This window comes from Phyllostomus discolor, chromosome 5, assembly GCF_004126475.2.
Source record: "Phyllostomus discolor isolate MPI-MPIP mPhyDis1 chromosome 5, mPhyDis1.pri.v3, whole genome shotgun sequence".
Taxonomy (NCBI): Eukaryota; Metazoa; Chordata; class Mammalia; order Chiroptera; family Phyllostomidae; genus Phyllostomus; species Phyllostomus discolor.
Window position 1 is genome coordinate 65907378 of NC_040907.2, and position 27747 is coordinate 65935124.

At 37.1% G+C, this 27747-nt stretch overlaps 1 protein-coding gene across 2 annotated transcripts in view; it reads left to right on the forward strand.

The window, feature by feature from the left end:
* Positions 1-27747, forward strand: part of HS2ST1 (heparan sulfate 2-O-sulfotransferase 1) — a 169215-nt gene that overhangs the window by 123167 nt on the left and 18301 nt on the right. For both annotated transcript variants that reach the window (XM_028511775.2, XM_028511774.2), the window contains exons 2-3: positions 3173-3411; positions 14600-14685. In XM_028511775.2, the coding sequence (XP_028367576.1) occupies positions 3173-3411; positions 14600-14685 (325 nt within the window). The remainder of the gene's footprint in view (positions 1-3172; positions 3412-14599; positions 14686-27747) is intronic.

The following is a 27747-nucleotide window of genomic DNA, read 5'->3' on the forward strand; positions in this document are numbered from 1 at the left end:
TTCATTAATCCAACATGAAAAAACATTACTTTAAAATGCACCTTAACTATTTTAAGTATTCTGCCAACATATTGTACACTACAAATGTGCTGTAATAAAGCTTCCCTGTTGATTCGAGAGGGTCTCAGAAGAAACTGTACTAACTAGATGCAGAGCACCTTTGGAAAAAAAATGGAACCGTCAAATACTTAGAATACTAAAGCATATGTTCGTATTACAAAGTCTTATTGGTTTTAAGTATTGTCACAGAAGAAAAGAGTAGTTTACCATTAATACTAGTTACTGTTGTTCAACTAACTGAGATTTGATTTGATAAAAATATATCACTAACAAAAATTCTCTTAATTTTATCTTTTATGTAGTTTTAGGCATTACACTATGGTAATAATTGTCTTTCTTGTTTATACAGTATAAAAACACTTGAAAAATAGAAAATGCATATATTATTTGAATGAGGAACATACTGTTGTATTTGTACCTTTTCATAATTTAAGACAATTTTTAAAAATTGTGTGAAATATACACTCATACAATTTAATGCACATAATGAACCAAGAACAATGATTAATTTTGAAAACATATTAGTTTCAATGGTCCAGGTAGAGTTTTAGTACCCTACAGAATAAAAATTCCACATGCTAAATAACAACTTTTAAAAGTATTTTTAATTAATTGGCTAATTTTCAAAGCAGTTATTGGGCATGTAAAATTTGTAAGTGAAAGGGGTAATTACAAAAACTATTAATATTGCACTTTTTCTTTAATCACTAAGTTTTCTATAGGTAAAGTGGATGCCAATATGTGAAATAACATAAATCTGCTCTTTAAAAAAATGCTTGATTTCAGACAAACTAGTGAAAGAACATTTAGCGTTGTTGATCGTCGGTGAATCACGATTATGAAGGCAGTCTGGCACGTGTCTGGGCTGCTGGAGAAGGAATGCCCTGCCCGTCCATCGCGACAGCAGCGCTGTTTCACTGCTCTGAGCAGAGAAGGGGGCGTGTGTAGACCTGCGGGTTCGCGATGGTTTGTGGCCACCATGATAGTTTGAGGCTGTTTGGAAGATAAGATTTTTTTTAAATTACTTAGTATAGTAACATACATAGGCTCTTGTAAATACTTGGTCAGTTTAATTTGAGACAACTTCCAAATCCTGTGTAGAGGCTTATAGCATCATACAGTACCTTGACTTATAGGTTCATTTGGAAAGCACTGTCAGTCTGGAAAATGTTATGCTTTCTAAAATGTAGCCTGTACCTCTGAAAAGTCTGTCCTGTTCCTTTTTCTTTCTTTTTTCTTTTTAGCTTCTTTCTGTGGATTGTCTTTTTCTACCTAGCCCTTCAAAGTGTCCATATTTTCTAAGATTCTGTCCTAGGGGCTCTTTCCATACTGCATATTCTACATTATCTAGGCAATTTCTTCCATTCCCATGGTTTTCCCAGATGCCTTTCTTCTACTTGAACCTTTATTCTCAACTCTCAACCTACATATCCAGTTACCTATGTAACATCTCCTGATGTCTGGCAATCCAACAGTGTGTTCAGCATTTAGCTCATGTTCTTACATTTCCAGCCAACTCTCCCAAGGAGAAAAAAAGGATACATGTGTATGCATATATACAGAGAGAGTATAGGTCCTTCTCCTCCTGTTTTGAAAAGCCCAGTACTAATAAGCAGCAAGCCTGGAACCTTAATTCAAGCCTTCTGAATGTGAATCCTTAGCTCAAAGTGTATTCTCTGTAGTATGGTGACCTTATTTCCTGAACCAAAATTTAAGATTCGTGTTCCAACAATATTCAAAGCCCAAACTTGTTACAATAATTATAGCACACTGCTTTTTCATATCACTTTATTAAATCATAGGCATTATGGTGGGGAGACACTAATGACAGTACATTTAATGTAAAGTTGCACTTATGGTAAGTACAAGACATGTAGTATGAGGTACATGATGCGTATGTGTATGCACATGTGTAATTTCCTTTTTATGGAATTTATTGGGGTGACACTGGTTAACATGTATACAGGTTTCAGGTGTGCAGTTCCACAACACATCTGTGCACTGTGCTGTGTGTTCACCACTCCAAGTCCAGTCTCCTCCCATTACTCTTTATCCCTTATACCCTCCTCCACCTCCTCCAACTGCCCCTGCCCCACAATGACCACACTGTTGCTCATGTCCATAAGTGTTTTCTCCTTTTTGCTTGATCCCTGCAACCCCAGCCCCTACCCAGGTGCACGTGTGTAATTTGACCTAGTTAGGGAGAACAGATAATGCTTCCCTTGCAAGTGATGGTGAAATTGAGTGTGAAGGTTGAAGAGTTCACCTGGTAGGATTGGGGTAGAGAGAGAATGGAAGAGTGTTTAAGGCAGGCAGGCAGGTGTAGTAGTTTGCACAAAGACCTGGGGATAGGTGCATGCTATGTGGGAGCAGCTGTTTCTGTGCAAAGAAATATACAATCTTGTTAGAGATGTTTTCTCTTCATTTCTTCCTTTGCTCTTCTTGCTCTATAATTCTAAAAATTATTTGAAGCTAAAATGTGTGTTAAATAGGGAATAGTAGAAAGTAAAATGTTAACTGCTTTTCAAACTACATGGTAGATAGGGATTTGGATTAGAGGAACTATGGGATTTACGGAATAAAACATAACCAGGACTTATCTATAATGCACACCAAAAAGATAAAGGTTTTGTGGTGGAGTTGTTTCTACTTTTGTTACCTAAAATCACACCAGCATTTATAATTATTGCCCTGCTACATTTTGATAAACCAGAGAATAACTAAATCCTAAGTAATAAATTTGAAAATCTTTGCTTAAATTTTAAGTGATCTAACTTTCTAAGTGTAGTTTTTACTATGAAATTCAGTATTCTGAATAATCTGTTTTTGTGTGTTTGAGGATTAGTTCAAGTTTTATAAATTCTATAAAAGACTGTAATGTGGATTTCGGAGTACACTAAGGAACTCTGGGGTCTGTGGTATTCTTTTGTTCTGTTTTATATGCATATGTATTGTTCTTCAAAGGTAGTTCAATCCTCAAAACACTTCTTCAGCTGCTCTCACCCAGTTCTTGAAAAGGAGCATTATATTCCAAGCATAGGAAATTCTTTTCAGTATTTTACTTTTTTATTGTCTCTTTAAAAACTGAGTTTATATTTGTTTTTCTTTGCAGAAAGGGCTATTGCAAGGCATGAAGTCCGAGAAATTGAGCAACGTCATACAATGGATGGCCCTCGGCAAGATGCCCCTTTAGATGAGGAAGAGGACATGGTGATCATTTATAACCGAGTCCCCAAAACTGCAAGCACCTCTTTTACCAATATTGCCTATGACCTGTGTGCAAAGAATAAGTACCATGTTCTTCACATCAACACTACCAAAAATAATCCAGTGATGTCACTGCAAGATCAGGTAAACACCACTGAAGGAATACATGTTTTCTGATACTCCCTCACTCAAATTTTGTATGTCAAGGGGATAAAGTGTTTTAAGGGATATGTATGTCGATCCCAATGAATTATAAGTCTGTTGGGGGAAGGAATCAACCACATTTTTTTGTAACTTTAAATTCTTAACAGTATTTGGTACATTTCTTTGCATATAGTATGTATTCAAATATTTGTGAAATAAATGAATTTATAGTTTGAATATTTGAAGAGAAAATTGATGTTCTTCAGTATGGTATTCTTTTAAAAAAATACTGTATTATTAGCAAGAGACTGTGCAATAAAAAACATTATATTGTCTCAACCTAAGATAGAGAATTCTTTATTCGATGATTATCTGTATTCTGTATGGCTCAGTTTTGTGAATTTCTTCTTATCTTTACTAGTAATTTATGTAAATATTAGATATAAACTTCTGGAAAATAGGGGTTGTGGCTTATATTTTAATATAATCTTGCCTTTCAAGTTGTCAAGAAACTTTAGATAAATGGATAGATAATTTTATGGAAGTGTTTTAAGAAAAGTGGAGGAAATTATCTCATGAAATGAAATCCATTCATCTCTTTATCAGTAGTTGCACACACTTTCTCCACACCAGGAGTTCTAAATATAATTTTAAATATATAAGGTTCTTTCACCAAGTATTGAAGAGAATGGTTATTATCCCCCATGAGGATAAAAGATAATATTTGAAATACTACCTAGGATTTTTAAAAAATATTTTATTGTTTATGCTACTACAGTTGTCCCACTTTTCCCCCCTTCGCCTTCCTCCACCTGGCCTCCCCCACCGCCACTTCTGTAATCAGTCCCCTCACCATTGCCCACGTCCATGGGTCCTTCGTGTGTGTGCTTTTACTGGTCCCTTCACCTTCCTTCAGTCGGTCCCCACTTCCGCCCTCCCCTCTGACAGCTGTCAGCCTGTATGGTTCTATGCCTCTGGTTCTCTTTTGCTCGTTAGTTTATTTTGTTCAAAATGATACCTAGGATTAACTACCTTATTGGGGTAGCCTTATTAGGAAGGTATTTGTGATACTCATATGGTGAGAATGTATTTATTTGAAAACACCTGAAATTGTATTATTATTGCAGAATTGACTCTGTCATCCTGTTATTTAGCATATCTAATCCTTACTCTAAAGCAAGAGGATAACATTGGTACATGAGGTTAAAGTTCACTTTTTTCTAGAAAGCCATTTGTAAAGGCCAATAGTATATGGAATATCATCGCCCATATAATTCTTAGCTCTCTGCAGTATCCTCAGTTACTCTTTCATAGAACTGAAAATCTACATCTGTCGGCCAAACTAAATAACTTGTCAGTAAATGAGAAGAAATATGAGCTAATTTAGCTAAGTGGGTCATAAAAGTAATTCATTATGTAATATTATATAATCTAAAGGCAAGTGTCCTAAATAATCAGTTTTTGTACGGCATATGGTACGTTTTAAATCTATTTGCATGATTGCTTTCCAGAATATATCTCGGTTTAAAAGGACATTTCTTAATGCTCATATAATGTTAGATTTCTTTAGTAACTTTTTTTAGAAAGGTATAGTTAGTTTGTTCAATTTTTAGAGTTGTTTTGTGTCCAGCCTTACAGAGTTCTATGGCAGCTGTAAGATGTCTGACAACGATAATGATGATTTTTTTTTTCAGGAAATACAAATCTATAGAAGCTTACCACATATGACACATTTATAGGCATCATGTAGCATTTGGATGAGATAAAGCTTCTGTTTTTCTTTCAATAGCTTGTTAGTTACATGTAGGAAGAAAACCCAGCCAAAGAGAAGCATGAACACTATCTTAAAGGCAATTGAATTACATAATGAACAACACTTAAAATGTATTTGTGTGGGGAGAGGAGAAAAATACTCTTTTTTTTTAATGTTGTGCTATTTTTAATTTTTATTTATTTTTTTAGATTTTATTTATTTATTTTTAGAGAGGGAAGGGAGGGAGAAAGAGAAACATCAATGTGCGGTTGCTGGGGTCCATGGCCTGCAACCCAGGCATGTGCCCTGACTGGGAATCAAACCTGTGACACTTTGGTTCGCAGCCCATGCTCAATCCACTGAGCTACGCCAGCCAGGGTGAGAAGAATACTCTTTTTTTTTTTTTTTTAAAGATTTCATTTATTTATTTTTAGAGAGGGAAGGAAGGGAGAGAGAGAGAGAGAAACATCAATGTGCGGTTGCTGGAGGTTATGGCCTGCAACCCAGGAATGTACCCTGGCTGGGAATCGAACCTGGGACACTTTAGTTCCCAGCCCGCGCTCAATCCACTGAGCTATGCCAGCCAGGGCGAGAAGAATACTCTTAATCATTAGCTGACATATTTCAAAATGTCAGCTGGTTACTGAGAACCTACTCTTAATTGGGAATGACTTATATACCAAGTATTCTCTAATATACCATTATCTACATTACTCATTGGTCTTGTTCTATATAGATGCATTTGTTCGAATAATTCAGAGAGGAGTTATCTGCCTCTCTCTCCTTTGTATGGCATATTAGATAGCATCTTAATTTCACATTTAATATAGTAAACTTCATTTAAATGTAAACGTCTAAATTATACCAGATGCCTTGAAAATATTTTTAAAATATTTATTTTGCATCACATACTTTAATCTTTATTCCATGTTTTTGTTCTTGTGTACTGTTCTCAACTGCTTTATCATTCAGACAGTAATTAAATGACCTATTTTGCTTTTCTTGTTCCTCTGAGAAATAGTTTCTAATCAATAGCTGACTGAAGTGAGACTTAAAAGATTAGATTTTTGTTAAATCTGCCATTGTCTCAGTCTTCTCATTTCAAACCCAGTCTACTCATAAAAATATTTTGGGATATAGTGGATGACCACTCTCTTTATTCTCGCAGTTTAGTCTGCGTAATCCCTGCTCTTAGCCCCGACCCTTTCCCAGGTGTATTTTGTGCATACTGTACACAGTGCTGAACTGTTTACATGTATAATTGTTTCTCTCAAAAATTTTCGAGGCAAAGCTCAATTTTTAGTCTAGTATAAAACTATTCAATAGTTACACATATTCCGCTATTTTAGAAATGGTTGTCAACTCTGCTTTTACATTTTCAGTTATTGAGTATGTAATATATACAGAGATTGTAGGAAGGCTTTGGGGAAATGCCAGAGATAAAAAGCAAGGCCACATCTTTCAGGGAGCTCGTTTGTAAGTTACTTGGGAACATAAAACAGTCACAGGAACTATGAGGGCTGTTGTAGGAAACCTCAGTATGTGGTATTCTCACCAAAATGTTTAACCAAAAATACTTCTCACCCAAATGTTTAACCTGGATCTCTTGAGGAAATAGGCAAATCCGTGTTATAGAACATCCTTGAGAACAACTATTCTGAATTTTTTCAAAGTGTCAGTGTCATGACAACCCAAAATGTCAGGGTCAGGGTGACATAGGCTTCCCTGGACTAGGTGAGACCAAGGAGACGTGAAAACCAAATGTAATGTGTGATCTGTGATTGGATCCTTGATCAAAGGGATCTGCTACTAGCATCCAAATGTTTCTGGAAAAATTGTGTGTCTGTATCCCTCTAGATATTTATATATACATATAGAGAGAGAGATACAGAAAGGTGGCAAAATGTTAACAGTTAATGAATCTTGGTGAAAACTGTACAGATGTTGGCTGTACAGTTCATCAGTTTTTCTGTAGATAAGGACTTTTTCAAAATTAAGAAGTTGGGATAAAATAAGAGAAAAAGAACAAGGGGATTAACAGATGAACAGTTGAGCTCATAAGGCATGAGAATACTAAGTAATAAGAATAAGGCAGACTCGGTCATAGGTATGTTTTTGAATGGGCTTGACTCAGTCAATAGACAGGAGTTGGCAGGACAGATACTCACTCCATCAGCTGTTCTGGCTGGAAAAGGAAGTTTCCTCTGCTATCATGAAAATAACTCTAAATTAGAGAACATCTTGTCTTTAAAGTAACTATGCCAAATAGTAAGTGGTACCATCTTTTATGATATTTCTTCATTCTTTTCTGCCCTTATATATTTTAGGTCTGTAATTGTATGTAACCCCTTTCTGTTCAGACATTGAAAATATGTAGAATTGGCATTCTTTGTAGAACAACACAGTAATTCTTTGTTCTTTGAAAGTAATTTTTTGTTCTTCACTATCAAGCCAACTTCTGGTCACTTGCATTAGATCCTGTGGTTCGATATTAGTTGTACATGCTGCTTTTTCAGCACAGCACTTTAGATGAATGCTTCTCAACTTACCATGTGTATACTAATCACTAGTTAAAATGCACGTTCTGATTCAGGACTAAGATGCAGCCTGCTATTCAGAACTTCTATAAAGCTTCTGTTGGGTTGAAACCTCCTTAGCAGGTCATTTGAAACTGGCCTCCATACTGGAGGGCAGGGAGAGACAGGAGGCCTTAACTGGGTTTAGTCCCGTATAGCCCAGATGGTCTCTCCACCATGTTTCTGCCTCAAGGCTGTTGTTCTCAGACAGCTTCTAACATGGGGAAGGCAAGTGGAGCACACAGTCCAAGCACAGGGGAGGGAATGGGAGCTTCCAGTCATCCCTGTCAAGCTCATGGGTGGGCCAGACCAGCAGTCACATCTTTTTAATGTCCTCTGCCAACAGCTTTTCCACTTGATGTCAAAACTGATGCTTCTAGGCCTTGAACCATGGTTCGAATAATGATTCTCAGTGGGATTATGGGGACATGTATATTATTATCTTCTCAGCATGATGAGGTACTTTTATTTAAATTCATGTTTCTACCTCCCCAACAAAATCCAAATTCCTTACCTAGACCAACAAGCCATTTTTAGTAAAACCTTTGTCCTGTGCTCTAATGTGCTCTAACCTCTCACTTACTAGCCACACTGGCTTTTAGTTCATTGAATGCATCAAGCCTTTTCCACTGAAAGGCCTCTGCACTCACCGTTTTTCCTTAGAATGCACTTCTGGCTTCTCACAATTGGCTTCATGTTATTCATTTCAGCTTAAATGACATTCTCTTAAAAAACCTTACTTTGTCGTGTGTGTGTGTGCACACGCATGCACGCACGCGTGTGTGTATGTATATATATTTAAAGAACTTCTTCCAAGTTACTGTGTACCATTATTCTTTCTGTGTCTTTTCTATTACTTAGTCATTTGTTTGTTTGTTGTCTGTCTTTTCCTCTGTTATAAGGTCTTTAAGGACAGGAACTTGGCTGTCTTGTTCAACACTGTATCCCCTGTGCTTAAAAACAGTGCCTGAAATATAGTAGACACTAAATAACTTATGTTAAATGAGTGAACAAATGAACCAACTTGATACTAAAAGTAGTTCTTGATGAGCATAACACCATGATGATAATTACTGTCGGAGTGAGCCCCTCTGATTGACGGTAATAATATAATCTATCCTTACTTCAGGAGATTTGGAACACCTCCCATCCCCACCATCACCACCATCTTCCCACAAAAAAAAAAAAAGGTTGAATAATACAGTTCTGAACTTTAGTGAAAATACTGTATTCTATTGCTGGTGACCTTTCTTATATTTTTATCCAATAATTACTCAGTTTTCCTCTTTGTGTAGAGAACTCCTTCTCTAGTTTAGTCTCATAAAACTATGCATGCTGTACAATGAATTTTTATTTTAAGTATATGCATGAGTAGGAGTTCAGTATATAGTAATTACCTAAGTTAATAGTAGTATTCATTTAATTGGTAGTAATTACAAAGTTGGAATTTGTCCAGGATGTTCCAAATGGCATTCTTACTTTTAGATAGTGCAAACAAATTCTTTTGTGATCACAGATAATTTTAATGTTGAGATTAATCTTATTAAGAGTAGGTCTAGATACACTGTTAGTGAGATGGTGCTTTCTTAGCTTTTTTCTGTAGCACTGGTTCAGGTCAGATTCAACTGTAAATGAATCACAATGCCACTCCCCACGTTTCTTATGTTTTCCCTGAAAGTCTTTTCTGATTACTTGCTAGCCTGACTCTGCTTCAGTTATAAAATCTGCCAAAAATTACAGTTTAGATTCTGCCCTAGGCTGGGCATGAAAACATCTCTTTTCATCTACTATGTCTCACTACTGCTGCTGAAACATCCTTCTTGGTGGCCTGTTTAACCAGAGTGTAGACATTCTCTTTGGATAAAGTCACTCTGGTGGCTATTTTTTTTCTCCCCGAGCCAGAGTCTGCAGTGTCTTCAGTCCCCTGAACTTCATTTGAAGCTATTAGTTTTGCTCCTTTTTGCCTATCACTTTATCTTCATTAGTGCCAAGTATAGTTGGTCAGAATCCATAAAATAAACCAAGTGGAGGCTTGCTCACCTACTCTCCATTTCCTCTTCTCAGTACTCCAGAGCTTTATCTGAAGGTCGTGGACAGAATGCTTCACTGTAGAAGAAAAGACAAAAGAAAAAAAAAGGAAGAAAAACTGAAAGACGAGGCAGGTGTTGTAAGAGAGGTAAGAAGGCAGAGAAAGACTAAGGACCAGGAAGAGCAGCTAGATGGTCTTCCGAAGGGGAAAACGAAGGTGGCGAAGAGGGCAGAGACAGGCCGTTTTAGAGACTGGGAGGATAGACATTAAACATGGCTGAGAGGAGAAGTGGGTGAGTCAATCCTTAGAGAAGAAAACTGAAAAATACTGTGGTTTTTTTTTTTTAAGGAAGAGATTAGGATCGTGTAGACTTTTAGTAGTACGTAAATGACACTTCAGAACATTCAGACTCTATTCTCCAGATCAACGTGAAGGGCCGCTATAACCATATTGATGTCATTTTTGTGCTTAGCGCTTTTTTCTTGTCCATATAGAGAAGGTAAATCTCAGCTCAGCATCTTTTGATTTATGCAGATTGTTTAAGTCAGCCACAGTTTTATTAATGAGACTTTAATGCCTTAGTTAAATGTTGATGAGGTAGGAAAAAATACATGTGCATCAAGTATGTAGCCTTCAATATTCTATTAGCTGGAGATTAGAAAAAGATGCTGAGTATTTTGGAGATTTTAGCAATGAGTGTAGAGAATTTAAAAGCAACATTAATGCACTTGCATTTACCTAAGGATGAATTTAGGAAATAAAATTAAAAAGTTCTATGTAGATATTTAGACTGTGTCTCTTAGTTTTGACTGGCAATCATTAGCAACCTCAGCATTTACCCACGACAATACAAAGGACACGAATAAGTCAGTCATCGTTGTTGGAAAGTGCTTGTCCAAGTGAGAGTAGTGAATGGGGTGGTTTGGAAGTTGAGAATATACTGAATAAATGAGGAAAATAAGCAATTGAGAGACACATCAACAGAACTTTGAGATCTTGGAGGTCTAGCAGTTTTAATGATGGGATTTGTGGGGTTTCCACAGTGGATAAAACCTGAAATTCTCAGTGTCCAAGCTTTTAAATCAGAATCATGGCATGAATGGTGGCTGCTTGCCTTTCCTTTCAAATCCTTCTAATTTTTTTGGCTTGTTTTACCCGTGGTGTAAATTGGACAGTAATGAGTTAAGGAAGTTAGCTGGAGGTGTAGAGGGATGATTGGACCAAAACCTGAGGTGCATGGTTCTTGAGTTGCAGTTCCTTTATGTATGAAATAAACGGTACCGGATACCCTCGACCTCTGGCACCACTAAAATACCAGTTCTGTAAACAAGAGAGTTTAAGATGATGGCAGTGGAAGATTCATGCCTTGTTTCACTCTCTCCCTTTATTAAACTTCCCTGAATCCAACTAGGGACACAATCCTTATTCCATTCGTTTTCAAACTGTATTTCTTGGAATACTTAGGTTCTGATGTACTTCAGGTATTACAGTGTGAGGATAGGAGGAGGAGACTGAATAGTCAGGACTCACTCTTCTCCTGTCCCCTCTTCTGTTTTATACACTGTGGTAGCTTATAAGATAATCTTGAAAATTTTCCCCTATTTCAGTATACTTTTTTCCATATCATAAAACAGTGAATATCCTTGCTAAAGAGCTTCTGTAGACCTCGGGCCACCTTTGCAAGCACTACAAAAGCAAGGCTCACATTAATAAAACCAACAGTTAGCTCCTGGGCCTGCACGAGCAGGATGAAGCCTTGCTTCTCAGAACCGGGCCATCCAGTGGAGACTGTTCAGAAGTGCAGGATCTCAGGCCCCACTCCAGACCTACTGAGGCAGTATCTGCATTTTAGCAGAGTCATTTGCACGCCAAAGTTTGAGAAGCCCTGAAGCAGCCCAGGCATCATCTAGCTTTCCTGGGCTCTTTGTCTCCCATTGAAGGACACATGTTGAATGAAGTATGTTCTTAGAAGGGTTTAATTTAATCCTGAACTTTCTTAGGAAGGGTGGAGGAAAGGATACACGAAGCCTGTATCTAACTCTTATTTCTGCTTGACTTTTTCACAACAGTGTACTCTTAAGTTTGTACTATTATGATCTTCTCTAACATTTGGTTTATGTAACACTATTTTCTCAGACTTCAAACTGACATCTCCTTTCATTTTCCTCTTATACCAGCATAACCATACGAAATGTCAGCTTTTGGAAAATAAAGCTGAGTTGCTAAACATGTGGTAAGCACCTTGAACCACCGGCTCCCATTCCTTTCTCTTTGCCTTCTGTTTCCCCCTGATTTTTCAGCTGGAATACTGGAACTTATTTTTATAGAACCAAAGGCTCATGTGAAATAATTTATCATTAACTGACAGTTATAAGGACTTTTGATATTCACCATATAACATTTTTTAAGGATTTAGTGTTAGGTTATCTGATTTTTTATTTTCTATTTCTTATTCATTTGTCGTTTGTTATTTTCATTCTGTTTGGTGCCTTCCTTGAAGAACAAGTAGGAAAGAAGATGAGAACCTAAAATCACACATTTATTTGGCTCTTTCTTTTGGTGGGGAGAAATTGAAAATATCTGCTAAAATATTTTCTAATGCAACATAATTTTAGCTACATTCAATTTTCAGATTTTATTTTGAGGTTATGGGAGTGTACGTGTGAGGAAGATAAACAGATAGGGTTCATTTAATTTCCCTTCCAAAAACTCCATTATTTCTCTAGAATATGAATTATTAATGCTTCCCTTAAAAAACAACTTTTACTTCCAGAAACTTCATTTTTCTCTAGTTCACATTCCTGACACCGCCACTTTTGTGGTGTTTCCCTTCTGCCCTCCAAACAGCCCTTAACCAGCAGGCAGCCATCACCATTCATCACTGTTAACTTATTGATGAATCTGCTAGGAAATGCTCCAGGATATCCTCATGTAACTAACCTTATTCTAACATGTAAATGAAAGACTGATAAATTGTCAAAAGTATCCTGTTGGCAATCCTCTGCTTTAAAGGCTGAAGTCATAGTTTACAGATGCTTTCAATTCAGTATAGGGTGGTGGGCTGCCACCCTTCGCCTCATCCCTATCTCTGCCTTTACCCCCACACTGTACCTCGTCTCCCGAAGAGATTCTTAACCACTTGGTATTCATCATGTAGAGATGATGAATATCATCATCATCTGCTGATATTCATGCGGCAGATGAATATCTGCTTATCAAAAATACGAGGTCGGTCTGGAAAAAGTCCGGCTATTATTGATGTAACTAGCAGTTTGTGTGACATCAGTGTAACCTGACAGCCAAGGAGAGTGGACTGTCATGCATGTGTGTGAACAGTAATGACTTCACTGTACTAGTCAGTAGGGGCGGTAGACATTGTTGAGTGAGCATGTGTCCAGTGTGGCCATCATATTCAAAGTGACTGAGTGAGTAGAGCAACAAGTCTTCATCAAATTTTGTATTAAGCTTGAAACTACTCAGATGATACAGAAGACTGGTGATTGGCAGCTTCACCAGACATTGTGCTCATTCATGTATCATGTCTGATACAGAATTTTTTTTTTTTAAGATTTTATTCATTTATTCCCAGAGAGGGAAGGGGGGGGGGGGAGAGAGAGAGAGAGAGTGGGAGGGAGAGACACATCAATGTGCGGTTGCTGGGGGTTATGGCCTGCAACCCAGGAATGTACCCTGGCTGGGAATCGAACCTGGGACACTTTGGTTCCCAGCCCGCGCTCAATCTACTGAGCTATGCCAGTCAGGGCTTCTGATGCAGAATTTTTTGATGAAACATTAAATCACCCAGGTGACTCAGACCCCCTACAGCCCAGATTTGGTGCCCTTCAACTTCTGATGCCCCAAAATTAAAATCACCTTTGAAAGGGAAGAGATTTCAGACCATCAGTAAGATTCAGGAAAATATGACAGGGCAGCTGATGGCTACTGGGAGAACTGAGTGAGGTCCCAAGGTGCTTACTTTGAAGGGAACTGAGGTGTCATTGTTCTATGTACAAAGTTTCTTGTATCTTCTTTAATAAATGTCTCTTATTTTTCCCATTACATGGCTGGATATCTTCTGGACAGACCTTACATCTATCATTTTCCTGAGAAATTGTGTATCACTGCTTTGCAGCCGGTGATATTTGGGTTTATCAAGTTCTATATTAAACAGTTTTTAAAATTTTTAAAATATGTTTACACTTGAAGAATCTTTTATATTAACTAATCTTTTGTATACTTTTCATTCTAGAGAATTAAAAAAGCAATATTTAGATTTAAAAGTTTTTTATTTTACCTATATCATATCTGTAATTTTATTTTTTATCAACAAACTTATGGTATCTGTTCTTAACACATTAAAGTCTTCTGATAATCATCATGTTTTTTTAAAAAATCATTTTGGTTTAGTGTTTTTTTGTCTACTTGTTAATGAAAATGGATTTTTAGGAATCATACATCTCTGAGATGGAAACAGATTTGCATGGAGTATTCCCATTCTCTAGTGCTGCCTGCCTCATCGTGTGTGTTGGTACCTACCCTCCCCTCACCCGGTGTGAGTGTATGCACTGCAAGGCACTGAGAATGATCGCATCGTGCGGCTTGGTGTCAGGGTCCTCTTTTGTTCTGAATGTGGTGACAGCTCTCTCTATGGTGAATTAGTAGTTACAGATCACACTATATTTTCCTTAGTTAGAAACCTGTGTTTTAAGGTCTGTAATTGTGAAACTGGTGTGATTGGGTTTAAATGCCTACATGGAAAGTATTTTGCTGTCATTAAATTTCACTTTATTAAAATTGTACTTAAGTAATGAGTTTGTTCTCCTGTTTTAGGTGCGCTTTGTGAAGAATATTACTTCCTGGAAAGAGATGAAACCAGGATTTTATCATGGACACGTTTCTTATTTGGATTTTGCAAAGTAAGTTATATCTAAAATGACATGCCAAAGAATGCTTTGTACTTTACCAACCTAAAAATAAATAAATTGTTATATTCTGATTTTTAAAAAATTATTGGCTGGCCTTTAGATAGCATTTAGATATGTAATTTAAATATACCTTCTAGTATTTTACTGCCCTCTAGTGTTCATAAATTGACAGTTGTCATATTAATTTCAGAAATTCTAGGTAGATTAAATTTAGATAATACTCTTTAAAGGTATTCATCATTATTGTATTTATGTTTCTTGTACAACCAAATGAAACTTTTGTAAGTGAGCCATTAGCTTTAAGCTAGAGGCCAGTCAGATATGACTTACTCTGTCACTGATGGAGAACTGAGAAAGCAAAGAAGCCCTTTCTGTTATTGGTGCCTCAGTGCTTCTGCTGCTCAGCCAAGACACAGTGATACAGGTTCCCTTGAGCTGTCTTGTTTTGTCTTTAAAATTGTGATGTATTCTAAAGAGACTTTTAAAAATATAATGGTTTTTCTTTTTCTTTATAGTTACGGTATTTTTCTGAAACTGGAGATGAATAACACTCATTTTTGATATTTTATGAGAAGAGTAGAACGGCGTATTTCTATCATAATTCTCTCAAGAAAAGTTCATAAAACTAGAGGCCTACTTAGAGCATCCACGTCCTATGTGGCTCCCTCTAGAGTCTGTGCTACATTAAGTACTAATCAGAAAACTGGCCAAACGGAATATTCTAAACACAGGCAGCTTGTGAATCCCACTTGAGTACCGTAGAGTATCATTATAGTAAAACTCCAAATCCAAATCCTTTCCCTAATAAGATTCTGCACCAACTTCAAACACATTAAAAATGTATTTTAAAATTATTTAAGCTTAGATGTGTTTACTTAGTCTTTTCATAAGCAGGCATGACTTCAAAATTATACATTTGTCGACTTTAAGGAGCATTTGGGGTAAGATTTAAAAATTAAATTGATATCCTGCTGTCAATTTAATTTCTTAAATTTGAAAAAATATTGAATGAAATGTTATTGATTCAGATTGATAATAAGTCTTAACTTCTTCAAAAAGCATGTAAATAAAAAAGAATCTCCCAAATATTACATATATAAAACAATATATTCTTATTTCTAGTTGTTCTGGTGGAATTCAAGATGTTCAGTAAAATGGTAGTTCTAAAGTTAAATGTGCATTTTTCTATAAATAATTCATATTGCAATATTGAAAACATTTTATAGGCATCTTTAAAATAAACGAATTATTTTTTCTGTGCAGAGGCATTGGACCAATTTCATAAACTTCATTCATATGCATATCCCCCTCAGGGCTGCATTATCCTTCCGTTGAATGTTTGTTACTCTTTCACCTAAATGATTTATTTTTTCCACACAGAGCTTGGTTTCTAATACTTGAGGTTTTCATTATTAAAATAATAGAGTACTTTTGCTTTTGGCAAAAGTCTTGTACTTAGAACAAAACTCTGATGATATATGGTGGAGTTCTTGCATTTGAAAACTGTAAAGCTTCTTGAAAAAAATTAATCTCATTTATTAAATACAAACATGAACGTTTAAGGGTTTGAATATTTTCATAATGTGTTTCATGTTATTGGAAGTGAAAAGTATTGTGAGAATTTTTAATAGACTTTTACAAGATTTTAAACAAGTACTACCTAAAACATCAACTAGAGGAAATGTATTTTGATATATGTAGTCAAGAACTATTGTAGATATAACTAGTATCTTTTAAAGCAATTTTTAGTTCAATAGCCACACTCACCGTGAATAAGTAAAGAGCAAGAAAGAAACACCTTACAAAATTTTAAAATACTTTAGTCTTCAAAACATATCCTTGACTGGCATAGTACCTTGTAGAGTCCATTAAATACTTGCCTGCAGGAGAAAACAGTCAAATTTGGTCAAAGAAATATATAATCACATAGCTTTTTAATTGCCTTAGCAGAGACACTAAAGAGAGTATAAACCCAGGAAATAAGATAGTGAAATAAAAAGTGAGACGTGGTTTTCTTTCATATAGGCCGATTACTGAGAACTGCACATTTTACTTGCAGGCCTATTTCTGCTTAAGCCATGTTTTGGTTATATTTATCTGGTTTAATTCAGAACATTAGAATAATATAAAAAGTATCTTCTTGTTACACATTTGTGTAATTCCTGACTGCTCTTTTTTGTCCTAATCCGATTCTTGAATTTTTTTTTTTTAAGATTTTTATTTATTTATTTTTAGAGAGGGGAGGGAGTGAGAGAGAGAGAGAGAGAGAGAAACATCAATGTGCAGTTGCTGGGGGTTATGGCCTGCAACCCAGGAATGTACCCTGGCTGGGAATCGAACCTGGGACACTTTGGTTCCTAGCCCGCGCTCAATCCACTGAGCTTCGCCAGCCAGGGCCTCAATTCTTGAATTTTTAAAGCACATTTTCATGTTCTTCTTTCCATTTTTCCCTTTAATGTTCAGTGACTATTTTGTTTTTAATTGATGGACAGAACAATTTTATGGTAATGTAAGTATGATAATGTCATAAATTTATAAATTTTTCAGTTAAAAAACTGTATAGGTTGGACATTTCCCAAATGTCCTAGGGTATAGGCAATGCAAAATTAAAGTTGCAGTTCTTATCCTGAAAGAGTTCACTAAAGCCCAATTTTTTTCCATAATTACCAGTTCATTATGTAAAATGAGTGTTCTTCATCTCCAGTTTCACTCTTTATAAAGGGTGAAAACATTACACTTACCCTCTTTTGTAAATTTATACTGTTTATTGATGAGCAGCATCTATTAGCCCCACTTTGATTTTTTTCATATGATACCAAAGAAAAACATTAGAGGTTTCAAAAACCTTTTCAGTAACATTTTTCTTTATAATGAGTAATGTTCATCTGGTAGAAAACAGTTTTAATGCTGGTTTTTATCAGACATTGTTGAGATTTTTTTATAATCTAGTGACCTAGGGATCCCAAGCCAGCAGCTGTTTAGAATGACTTTGGACATTTTATTTGATACAGCAGCCAGTGTTATTCAGGCACAGACATCAGGTGTGTACCTTTGTGGTTGTCCCGAGGAAGGAGTGTAGGTTTTCATCACCATCGTTTGATTTCTCCGTATCACCCCTGCTGTCTCTTGCAGAACAATTGCAGTGAATCAGTAAAAAAGCAGATATATCAGGATAAGAAATGAATAACTGAATGCTTCACTAGTCTGAAATGTCCTAGAGAGTAATCAAGTGACTATATTTTAGGCCCAAGTAGAGTTCATTAGTATATAGATTCATATGAGATTGTCTCTTTTACTTCTCTGAACTAGCTGAAGTTTGCACCATTTTCTACAATTTTCAACATATATGTCATAACCCTGGAGAAACATTTAAAAATAATTTTAATCATTCACAGGCATTATGGGAGAGCTGCATTTTTATTGACCTTGTACTGCCAGCTCCTTGTACAGCACCGATCCCGGAGGCTGTAAGGAGCCATCTCGGAAGTCAGATCTGCAGTTAAATCCACACAGTGCCTTACCAGCTCTGTGGTCTCAGCTACATTACCTTCAGTTTCCCTCTTGTAAAAATGAGGATAATTAATGCAACTACTTCATGGGTGGTTGTGAAGATTAAATACCATCATGTATGTGATGCACTTGGCTGTGTTTCACACAGAGCTGTGTTTTGTTCTCTTACAGTTCTGTCTCTTCTTTTGAGTTACCATATTGTTTCGGTGTTTGTGTTTTCTCCCCCTAGAATCTGCTGGGCTTTCTTATTTCAAACTCTGAATATGGCATTGCTCAAGACTCTGTCTTTGCCTTTATTATTCTTTTTTGTTTTAAGAATAAACATTCTTATTATCCGTTTTTATTTATCAAGACTTCCAAGCAAGAAATTAGAGTCATCTTGAACAACCCTTTTCTCTACCACATGTATCTAATTAATCACCAAGTCTTTTGAGTCAGGCTCCTTTCACTCGCATAATGTTGCCGACATTTATCTCATTCGGTGCATGCACATCAGTAGTTACTTCATTACTGGGCAGTATTTTTTTGTGTTGATGCACCACAATTTCTACCATTCAGCAGTTTCTGGATGTTTGGGTTATTTCCAGTTTTGGGTGATTGTTAGTAAAGCTGCCGAAACATTTGCATGCAGGTTTTGTGTGGACATTTATGTGCTCACCTCTCTTTGTTAAAACCTAGAAGTGGGATTGCTGGAATGTATGGTAAGTTGGTAAGACGCTGCCAACATGTTTTTCCAAGTGGCTGTATTATTTGGCAATGTCACAAACAGTTTATGAGAGTTCCAGTTGCTGTGTGTCTTTGCCAGCATATGGTATTGTTAGACCTTTTTTTAAAAAAATTGGGGCCATTCTAATAGATGTGCAGTAGATAGATGCCCATTGTAAGAGATAAATAATTACTTTAAAAAATCACTTATTCACAACCTTATCATTAGTGGGACCAACATATACCAACAGGTCATTCTCTATGTTTGAAACAAGACAACGGGAACTTGTTACTAGAAGGATACAGAAGTTCCTTTTGGGCTCAGAGGGTCCAGAATAAATATGAGTATGTATAAGATATCCATGTCCCCAGTGAAACTGCAATTTAAGTAAAGATGTTAAATATAATATAAAGCAGAAATCTCAAAGCATAATGCTTCCCAAAGGCTATTCAGCCCTCTTTCGGCTTTATCATCTTCTGTTTAGATTTCTCTAGCAAGTTGACAAGGTTCCCTTCAGATGTTCTGAGTATGTGCTTGTTCTTTTAACCAATATTGATGTTCATTCATCCATCCAAATTATACATAAGACTGTTGGTTGTAAAGAAATGAGCCTTGTTTGTGCTTCTTGTTTTGTGGTATGCTGACATGGTGAGAATAAGGTTCCTAAATGTCTTCTTACCAGCCTGCTGCTCAGATTATACTTTTCCCCTTTTGTTCCTTATGTAAATCCTAGGTTCTTAACAAATATGCTCCTCTCTTCCCAGAAAAATCATGTTCTAACAGAGCAATAGTAGTTTATTTTCCTGGAATGAAGATAGGTTTTCTTTTCTTCTACCGGAGCCCTTTCGAGGAGCAGTGCAGAAGACTGGCCAGGGTTAAAGGTGGGATCAGTGACCGTAAAACATAGTTTTCCTCCTGTACAAAACCACCTGGTTAGCAAAACTATTAAACCTACAGACCTAAAAGGATCCTTGTTTTCTAACCAACTGAGTTGAATGACCCAGATACTATTTTTATCATGCCTTTTTTAGGCTATAATCTTTTGCTTTCATGTCTATATAACATACTCTAAGTAACAAGTAATAATTTCAGAATAAATTCACACATCATCTCATTAAAATCATACATATACATGTCACCCAAAGGCATGCCCCAGAAAGTCCTTTTCTCAACAGCAAGCAGAGTTTTATAAAGTGCCACTTGTTAAGAATTGCTGTTGATTCCACATGCCAGGAACCAGGGAAAAGGAGGAAGGAGGAAGCGTGATGGGAGATGGTCTTCTGGAAGAAGCTAATTCCCAAGGCAACCGTCAGGGCTGGTCAGTAGCTAATAATGGAGAGATTAAAGGTGGTCCCCAGGGAATCCTCCAGTTTTAAGAATGGAATCATTGGCCACTATTGGTGCTTTTCCTTCCTGTAGTTTCAGGTCTCTCAGTTTAGGTAGCAACTAGATATTCCTGATGTCTCCCTACTTTCTTCTCAGTACTGAGTGCACTCTTCCACAGAAAGACTTTGTAAGCGGTTAATTCACAACTATCTGTTCAACCTAATTCTATTGATATTCACCACCTGTGTGTCCAGCACCATGCTGAACAATAGTGCTGCAGCCAGGAAAAAGAGGGAAACAGTCCCTAACTGCATGGAACTTCTGCTCTAACACCCAATGTGACAGTGCCATATATTTGCAGCAATACTATTTCCTTTTTTAAAAAATTGTATTGCATTGTTGGTTTTATAGGTTTATGAGCTGTTCAATGGAAAATACATATCAAGTTCTAATCAACCAACTCACAACTGTTACAATAATGTTTTGTAAAAGAATTCTCCAGTTTTCAGTATTTCCACACGTACAAAGAATTTATTGACTTAGAGCTACTCAGTGGTGAGGAAAGGACTAGAATTCAAGAGAGCTGACCCCCCCTTTACTGCCCACAAAGCAGTTCTTACAGAATACAACCTATTTGTAAATTAGAAACTTCCTGTTCAGTTAACTTTCAGTAGTTTGCTGAAATAATCAAGTTATCTGGGCTCCTTGCCCTTTCTCTTCTGTGGTCTTTTTTCACTACTCATTTATTTAAGAATTTAGTGTAAAACATCTGTAGAGTGCCGTTTATGTGCAAGACATTGATTGTAATAGGCAGAAGTAATGGGAAAATAGGAAATCGATTAGTTTAGCTCTATGCTTTTTAGTGCCTTTGGGAAAAGATTTTAGTAAGAAGGAAAATTTACATTATTAGCTGAATTGAGGGTTTCTGTGGGCAGATGAGTGAATATATCAACAATAGTTAAAAGAAGCAACTTCCATTGCCTTGTACTCCAAGTCATACAACTTAGGCTTAATTCTATCATATCTCATTGTGTTTCTCATTTTGAGAGAGATTGCTAATGTTTCTAATCTTTCAAAATAATACTAATCAATAGGCAAGTATTGGGAAGGAAGATGGCGGCTTTGCTCTAGGCAGCGTTTTTCTCGGTTTCTGTGAAGAGGAGGGAAACTCTCGGATCGGTGGAGAGGCAGAGCAAGTGGACTGGGTTACCGAATCACTTTGAAAGCAGGACATCGGGGATTATTGCGATCACTGGAAAACCAGACGGCAGGGAGACTGCTTTGGGACAAAAGGGACCTGGGGATCAGCGCGGGATCTGGGGGTGTGCAGTCCCCAGGCCCGGTGCTCCAGGGTCTGCCTCAGGGCTCCCGGGAGAGGGGAGTCGCTGCTCCCCCCACCAAATACGGCGGTTGAGCAACTCCAGGGGAGAACGTGTTGCTTGAAGGAACAGATTGTCCAGTTGGTCTGGGAAAAAAATTGCCCAGGGACTATGAACACCCACCCAGAGACCTAGGAGAAGTGAGGGCCCCCAGCCAACACCACCGCCCCTGGTCAGGAAAGGCGCCAACACCCCTGGCGCAGTCGGGGTGAGGATCGGTGGAAAACAAAGAGCTGGGAAGGACTCCGCTCTCGCCCCATCGGGAGGCCTGACTCTCTGGCGCTGTGAACCCGGAAGGGTTGCGCGCTCCATCGGGAAGCTTGTCTCGCGCTCGGTGTGAACTCGGAAGAGTCTCGGTGTGGCACTTAGGGCGATCCTAGAGCCCGAATCTCAAAACTTTGGTGGAGGGGCACTCACTCTTACCATTCCCAGGGAGGGCGCAGTGAATCCCAAAACGTCTCGGGTGCCTTCTGAGATCATAGAGCTGGAACCCTGCAGGACCCCAGAGTCCGGAAGAACTTGGCAGTGAGCTCTAGAGAACCAGTGTGTTCGGGAGCGCCCAGGCTATCTGACAGACCAGCTGAGGTCTGGCTGGGAAGAGAGAGAAGGATTTCAAAGGTCCCTCAGTCAGCTGAAGCCAGCAAGATCAGAAAAACTGGTCTGGCCAGTTAGAAACCAACAAGAGGTTTTTCTTATTCTGTTTTGTTTTGTTTCTGTGGCTGTTGCTGGTTGATTGATTTTATCTTGTGTTTTATGTGACATTTTATTTTTCAATTCTTATTATTTTTATACCTCGCAATCCCTTATGTTTCTCTTGCATTCATCCTAATATTATTCTTTCCACTCCAGATTTATCTCTCCTGCACTACATCTTCTGCTTTTCTTTCCTTTCTTTTTTTCAATCTTGCAAGTTACTGTAAATTTGTATTATCTTTTTCTCACTTTTCTGACATTTTTTATTTTAATAGTATTTTAGTATTCTTTTTCTTTCTGTATAATCTTCTTTGCTTGGCTGGTTATACTGTCATTTGATAGGTTCCCCCTGGTATCTCAGTCACAATGTGTTGATAATTTACTATTCTTCATCTGTGTTCCATTAATACACCTCTCAAGGTTCTGTACTCTTTATTCTTGTTATCTAGATCTCATCAATTCTGCCACGAGACTGTCACTTTACTATTACTGTTAATAAGACCTAGTTCATACAATTGTAAATACTACTCGATATCCCTACCTGATCTCAGCCCACCTTGCAATTTTCTGAACTATACTATTGTGGGGGTTGTCTCTATTATTTTACACACTACTCCTATATACTAATCTTTAATCGAGTCATACCTTAGAGTCTGACCTCACACAGCCTCACAGCTTTCTAGATACAACTAACAATCCTCTCGTCCCCAATAAGAGTCTTACCCTCTTTCCATCCTTTCTAAAACATGGATAGTGGGGTGGAGGATCACAGTTAACACTATAAGGAGCAAAAGAAATAACCCATCTCTTCTCTGCTGGCTGCTAATGTTAATATCATAGTATATTGTATTGCTGTCTTAAACCATTTCACTTTACTCCTCCAACTGATCACAAAAAAAGAGTAGGGGGAAGCTGTGAGCACCAGGATACACGAAGGAGATTGCACCACTGAATCTCACAAATATTCTACCACAGAAGTTCACACCATAATTTTAGGGAATCAGAACAGATCAATTTAAGAAACAAGAAGAAAAAAGAAGAAATCCACGAACAATGAAAAAACGAAGAAACAACCCCCAATTGAAGGGAAACGAGGAAGCCTCAGGAAAAATGCTAAATGAAATAGAGGCAACTCAACTATCTGATAGTGAGTTCAAAACAATGATTACCAGGAAGTTCAATGAACTCACAATAAGCTATCAGAAATTAGAGGGAAACTACATCAACCTCACTGCAAACTATATAAACATGAAAAAGGAAATAGAAACTCTCAACAAAGGTCAAGAGGAAATGAAGAATACAATTTCTGAACTGAAGAACACAGTAGAAGGAATGAAAAGCAGGATCGATGAAGCAGAAGATCAGATTAGCGAGCTGGAGGACAAAGTAGAAAACAGCATCCAGAAAGAGCAAGAAAAGGAAAAGAGGCTCAGAAAGAATGAAGAGGGATTAAGAGAAATGCAAGACAATATGAAACGTAATAATATCCGTATAATAGGGATACCAGAAGGAGAAGAAGACCAAAGGATCAAAAACCTAGTTGAACAAGTAATGAAGGAGAACTTCCCTAATTTGATGAGAGAAAAAGTCACACAAATCCAGGAAACACAGAGAGTCCCAATCAAGAGGAACCCAAAGAGACCCACCCCAAGGCACATCATAATTAAAATGACAAAATTTCAAGACAAAGGGAGAATCTTAAAGGCAGCAAGGGAGAAAAAGGAAGTAACATACAAGGGAGCCCCAATAAGGCTAACAGCTGACTTCTCAATGGAAACACTTCAAACCAGAAGAGAATGGCAAGAAGTACTCCAGGTAATGAGAACCAGAGGTCTGCAACCAAGGCTACTATATCCAGCAAGGCTCTCAATCAAGATAGAAGACCAAATAAGAAACTTTCCAGATAAAAACAGTCTAAAAGAATACACCTCGACCAAACCAGCTCTGCAATAGATCCTAAAGGGACTGCTTTAAGGAAGGGAAGGAAAAGAGAGAGAGAGAGGAACACACGTACATAAAAGACAATGAATAAGTACCTATCAATAATAATCTTAAATGTAAATGGATTAAATGCTCCAATCAAAAGACATAGAATAGCTGAATGGATAAGAAAAAATGACCCACATATCTGCTGTCTACAAGAGACCCAACTCAGGATAAAAGACCTACACAGGCTGAAAGTGAAGGGCTGGAAACAAATCTTCCAAGCAAATGGACAGGAAAAAAAAAGCTGGGGTAGCAATACTCATATCAGACAAAATAGACTTCCAAAAAAGGTTCATAAAGAGAGACCCAGAGGTCACTTCATAATACTCAAGGGAAGAATACATCAAGAAGACATAAATATTGTAAATATATATGCACTCAACATAGGAGCACCCAAATACATAAAGAAAATCTTAGAGGACTTCAAGAAAGATATGGACAGCAACACAATTATAGTGGGAGATTTTAACACCCCACAATCAAAAATGGACAGATCTTCTAAACAAAATATGAACAAAGATATTGTGGCATTGAACAATACCCTTGATAAAATGGACTTTACTAATATGTACAGAGCCCTCCATCCAAAAACAGCTAAATATACATTCTTTTCAAATGTACACGGAACATTCTCAAAGATAGACCACATGATAGGACACAAAACAAGCCTCAAGAATTTCAAGAAAATTGAAATCATAGCAACCATTTTCTCAGACCACAAGGGACTGAAGCTAGAAACCAACCCCAAGGAAAAAAAAAAAACACTCAAAATCATGGAGATTAAATAGCATGCTATTAAACAATGAATGGGTCAAGAATGATATTAGGGAAGAAATCAAAAGGTTTCTGGAAACAAATGAAAACGAACTCACAACAACCCAAAACTTATGGGACATAGCCAAGGCAGTCCTGAGAGGGAAGTTCATAGTGATACAGGCCCACCTAAAAAGGTTAGAAACATTCCAAACAAACAGCCTAATCCTACGTCTACAAGAACTAGAGGAACAACAACAAAGGCAGCCCAGAGCAAGCAGAAGGAAGGGAATAACCAAGATCAGAGCAGAATTAAGTGACATAGAGACTAAAAGCACAATTCTAAGGATCAGTGAATCCAAGAGCTGGTTCTTTGAAAAGATAAACAAAATCGACAAGCCTTTAAGCAGACTCATCAATGAAAAAAGAGAGAAGACCCAAATAAATACAATCAGAAATGAAAGAGGAGAGATTACAACAGATACCACAGAAATACAAAGGATTGTAAGAAATTACTACAAAGAACTGTATGCCAAGAAATTTGAAAACCTAGATGAAATGGACAACTTTCTAGAAAAATGTAATCTTCCAAAACTCAATGAAAAAGAAGCAGAAAGCCTGAACAGACCAATAACAACAAAAGAAATTGAAGCAGTAATCAAAAAACTCCCAACACACAAAAGCCCGGGACCAGATGGTTTCACAGGAGAATTCTACAAAGCATTTAAGGAAGAACTAACCCCTATCCTTCACAGACTATTCCAAAAAATCCAAAAAGATGGGAGTCTCCCAAACTCTTTATGAGGCCAACATCATCCTAATTCCAAAACCAGATAAAGACACAACAAAGAAAGAAAACTTCAGGCCAATATCACTGATGAACATTGACGCTAAAATCCTCAACAAAATACTGGCAAACTGCATCCAGCAATACATTAAAAAGATCGTACACCATGACCAAGTGGGATTTCATTCCAGAGATGCAAGGATAGTTCAATATTCGCAAGTCAGTAAATGTAATACATCACATAAACAAAAGCAAAGACAAAAACCACATGATTATATCAATTGATGCAGAAAAAGCATTTGATAAGGTACAGCACCCATTCATGATAAAAACACTTGGCAAAGTGGGAATAGAGGGAGCATTCCTCAACATAATAAAGGCCATATATGAGAGACCTACAGCCAACATCATACTCAATGGGCAAAAATTAAAATCTTTTCCACTAAGATCAGGAACAAGACAAGGCTGTCTACTTTCACCACTTCTATTTAATATAGTACTGGAAGTTTTAGCCACAGCAATCAGACAAGAAAAAAAAATAAAAGGCATCCAAATTGGAAAGGAGGAATCAAACTGTCACTGTTTGCAGATGACATGATAGTATACATAGAAAATCCTATAGACTCTACCAAAAAACTGCTTGACCTAATAAATGAATTTGGCAAAACAGCAGGATACAAAGTCAATATCCAGAAATCAAAGGCATTTCTGTACACCAACAATGAAACAGCAGAAGCAGAGATCAAGAAAAAAATTCCATTTGAAATAGCAAAGAGAAAAATAAAATATCTAGGAATAAACCTAACCAAAGAGGTAAAAGACCTGTATTCAGAAAACTATATAACACTCAGGAAAGAAAGAAAGGAAGACACAAACAAATGGAAACATATACCGTGTTCATGGATTGGAAGAATTAATATCATCAAAATGTCCATACTGCCCAAAGCAATTTACACATTCATTGCAATTCCCATTAAAGTACCAATGACTTATTTCACAGACATAGAACAAACACTTCAAAAATTTATATGGAATTATAAACGACCCCGAATAGCTGCTGCAATTTTGAGAAAGAAGAGTAAAGTAGGAGGGATCCCAATACCCAACACTAAACTGTACTACAAGGCCACTGTAATCAAAACAGCCTGGTACTGGCATAAAAACAGGCACATAGACCAATGGAACAGAACAGAGAGCCCAGAAATAAGCCCAAGTCTCTATGGTCAATTAATATTTGACAAAGGAGGCAGCAACAGAAAATGGAGTAAAAATAGCCACTTCAACAAATGGTGTTGGGAGAACTGGACAGCCACGTGCAAAAAAATGAAACTTGAGCACCAACTTACACCATATACAAAAATAAATTCAAGGTGGATAAAAGACTTAAATATAAAACGTGACACCATTAAAGCCCTCTAGGAGAACATAGGTAGGAAAATCCCAGATATTTCACATAGAAACTTTTTTACTGACTTGTCCCCTAGGGCAAGGGACATAAAGGAAAGAATAAACAAATGGGACCTCATCAAAATTAAAAGCTTCTGCACAGCTAAAGAAAACAGTATCAAAATTAAAAGAGAACCAACTGTATGGGAAAACATATTTGCCAATTACACCTCAGACAAGGGTTTAATCTCCAAAATATATAAAGAACTTACAAGACTGCACTCTAAGAAGACAAGGAATCCAATTAAAAAGTGGGCAAAGGACTTGAACAGACACTTCTCCAAGGAGGACATACAGAAAATCCAAAGACACATGAAACGATGTTCAATATCGCTAGCTATCAGAGAGATGCAAATTAAAGTTACAGTGAGATACCACTTCACACCAGACAGAATTGCCATCAAAAACAAAACAACAAACAAGTGTTGGAGAGGTTGTGGAGAAAAGGGATCCCTAGTGCACTGCTG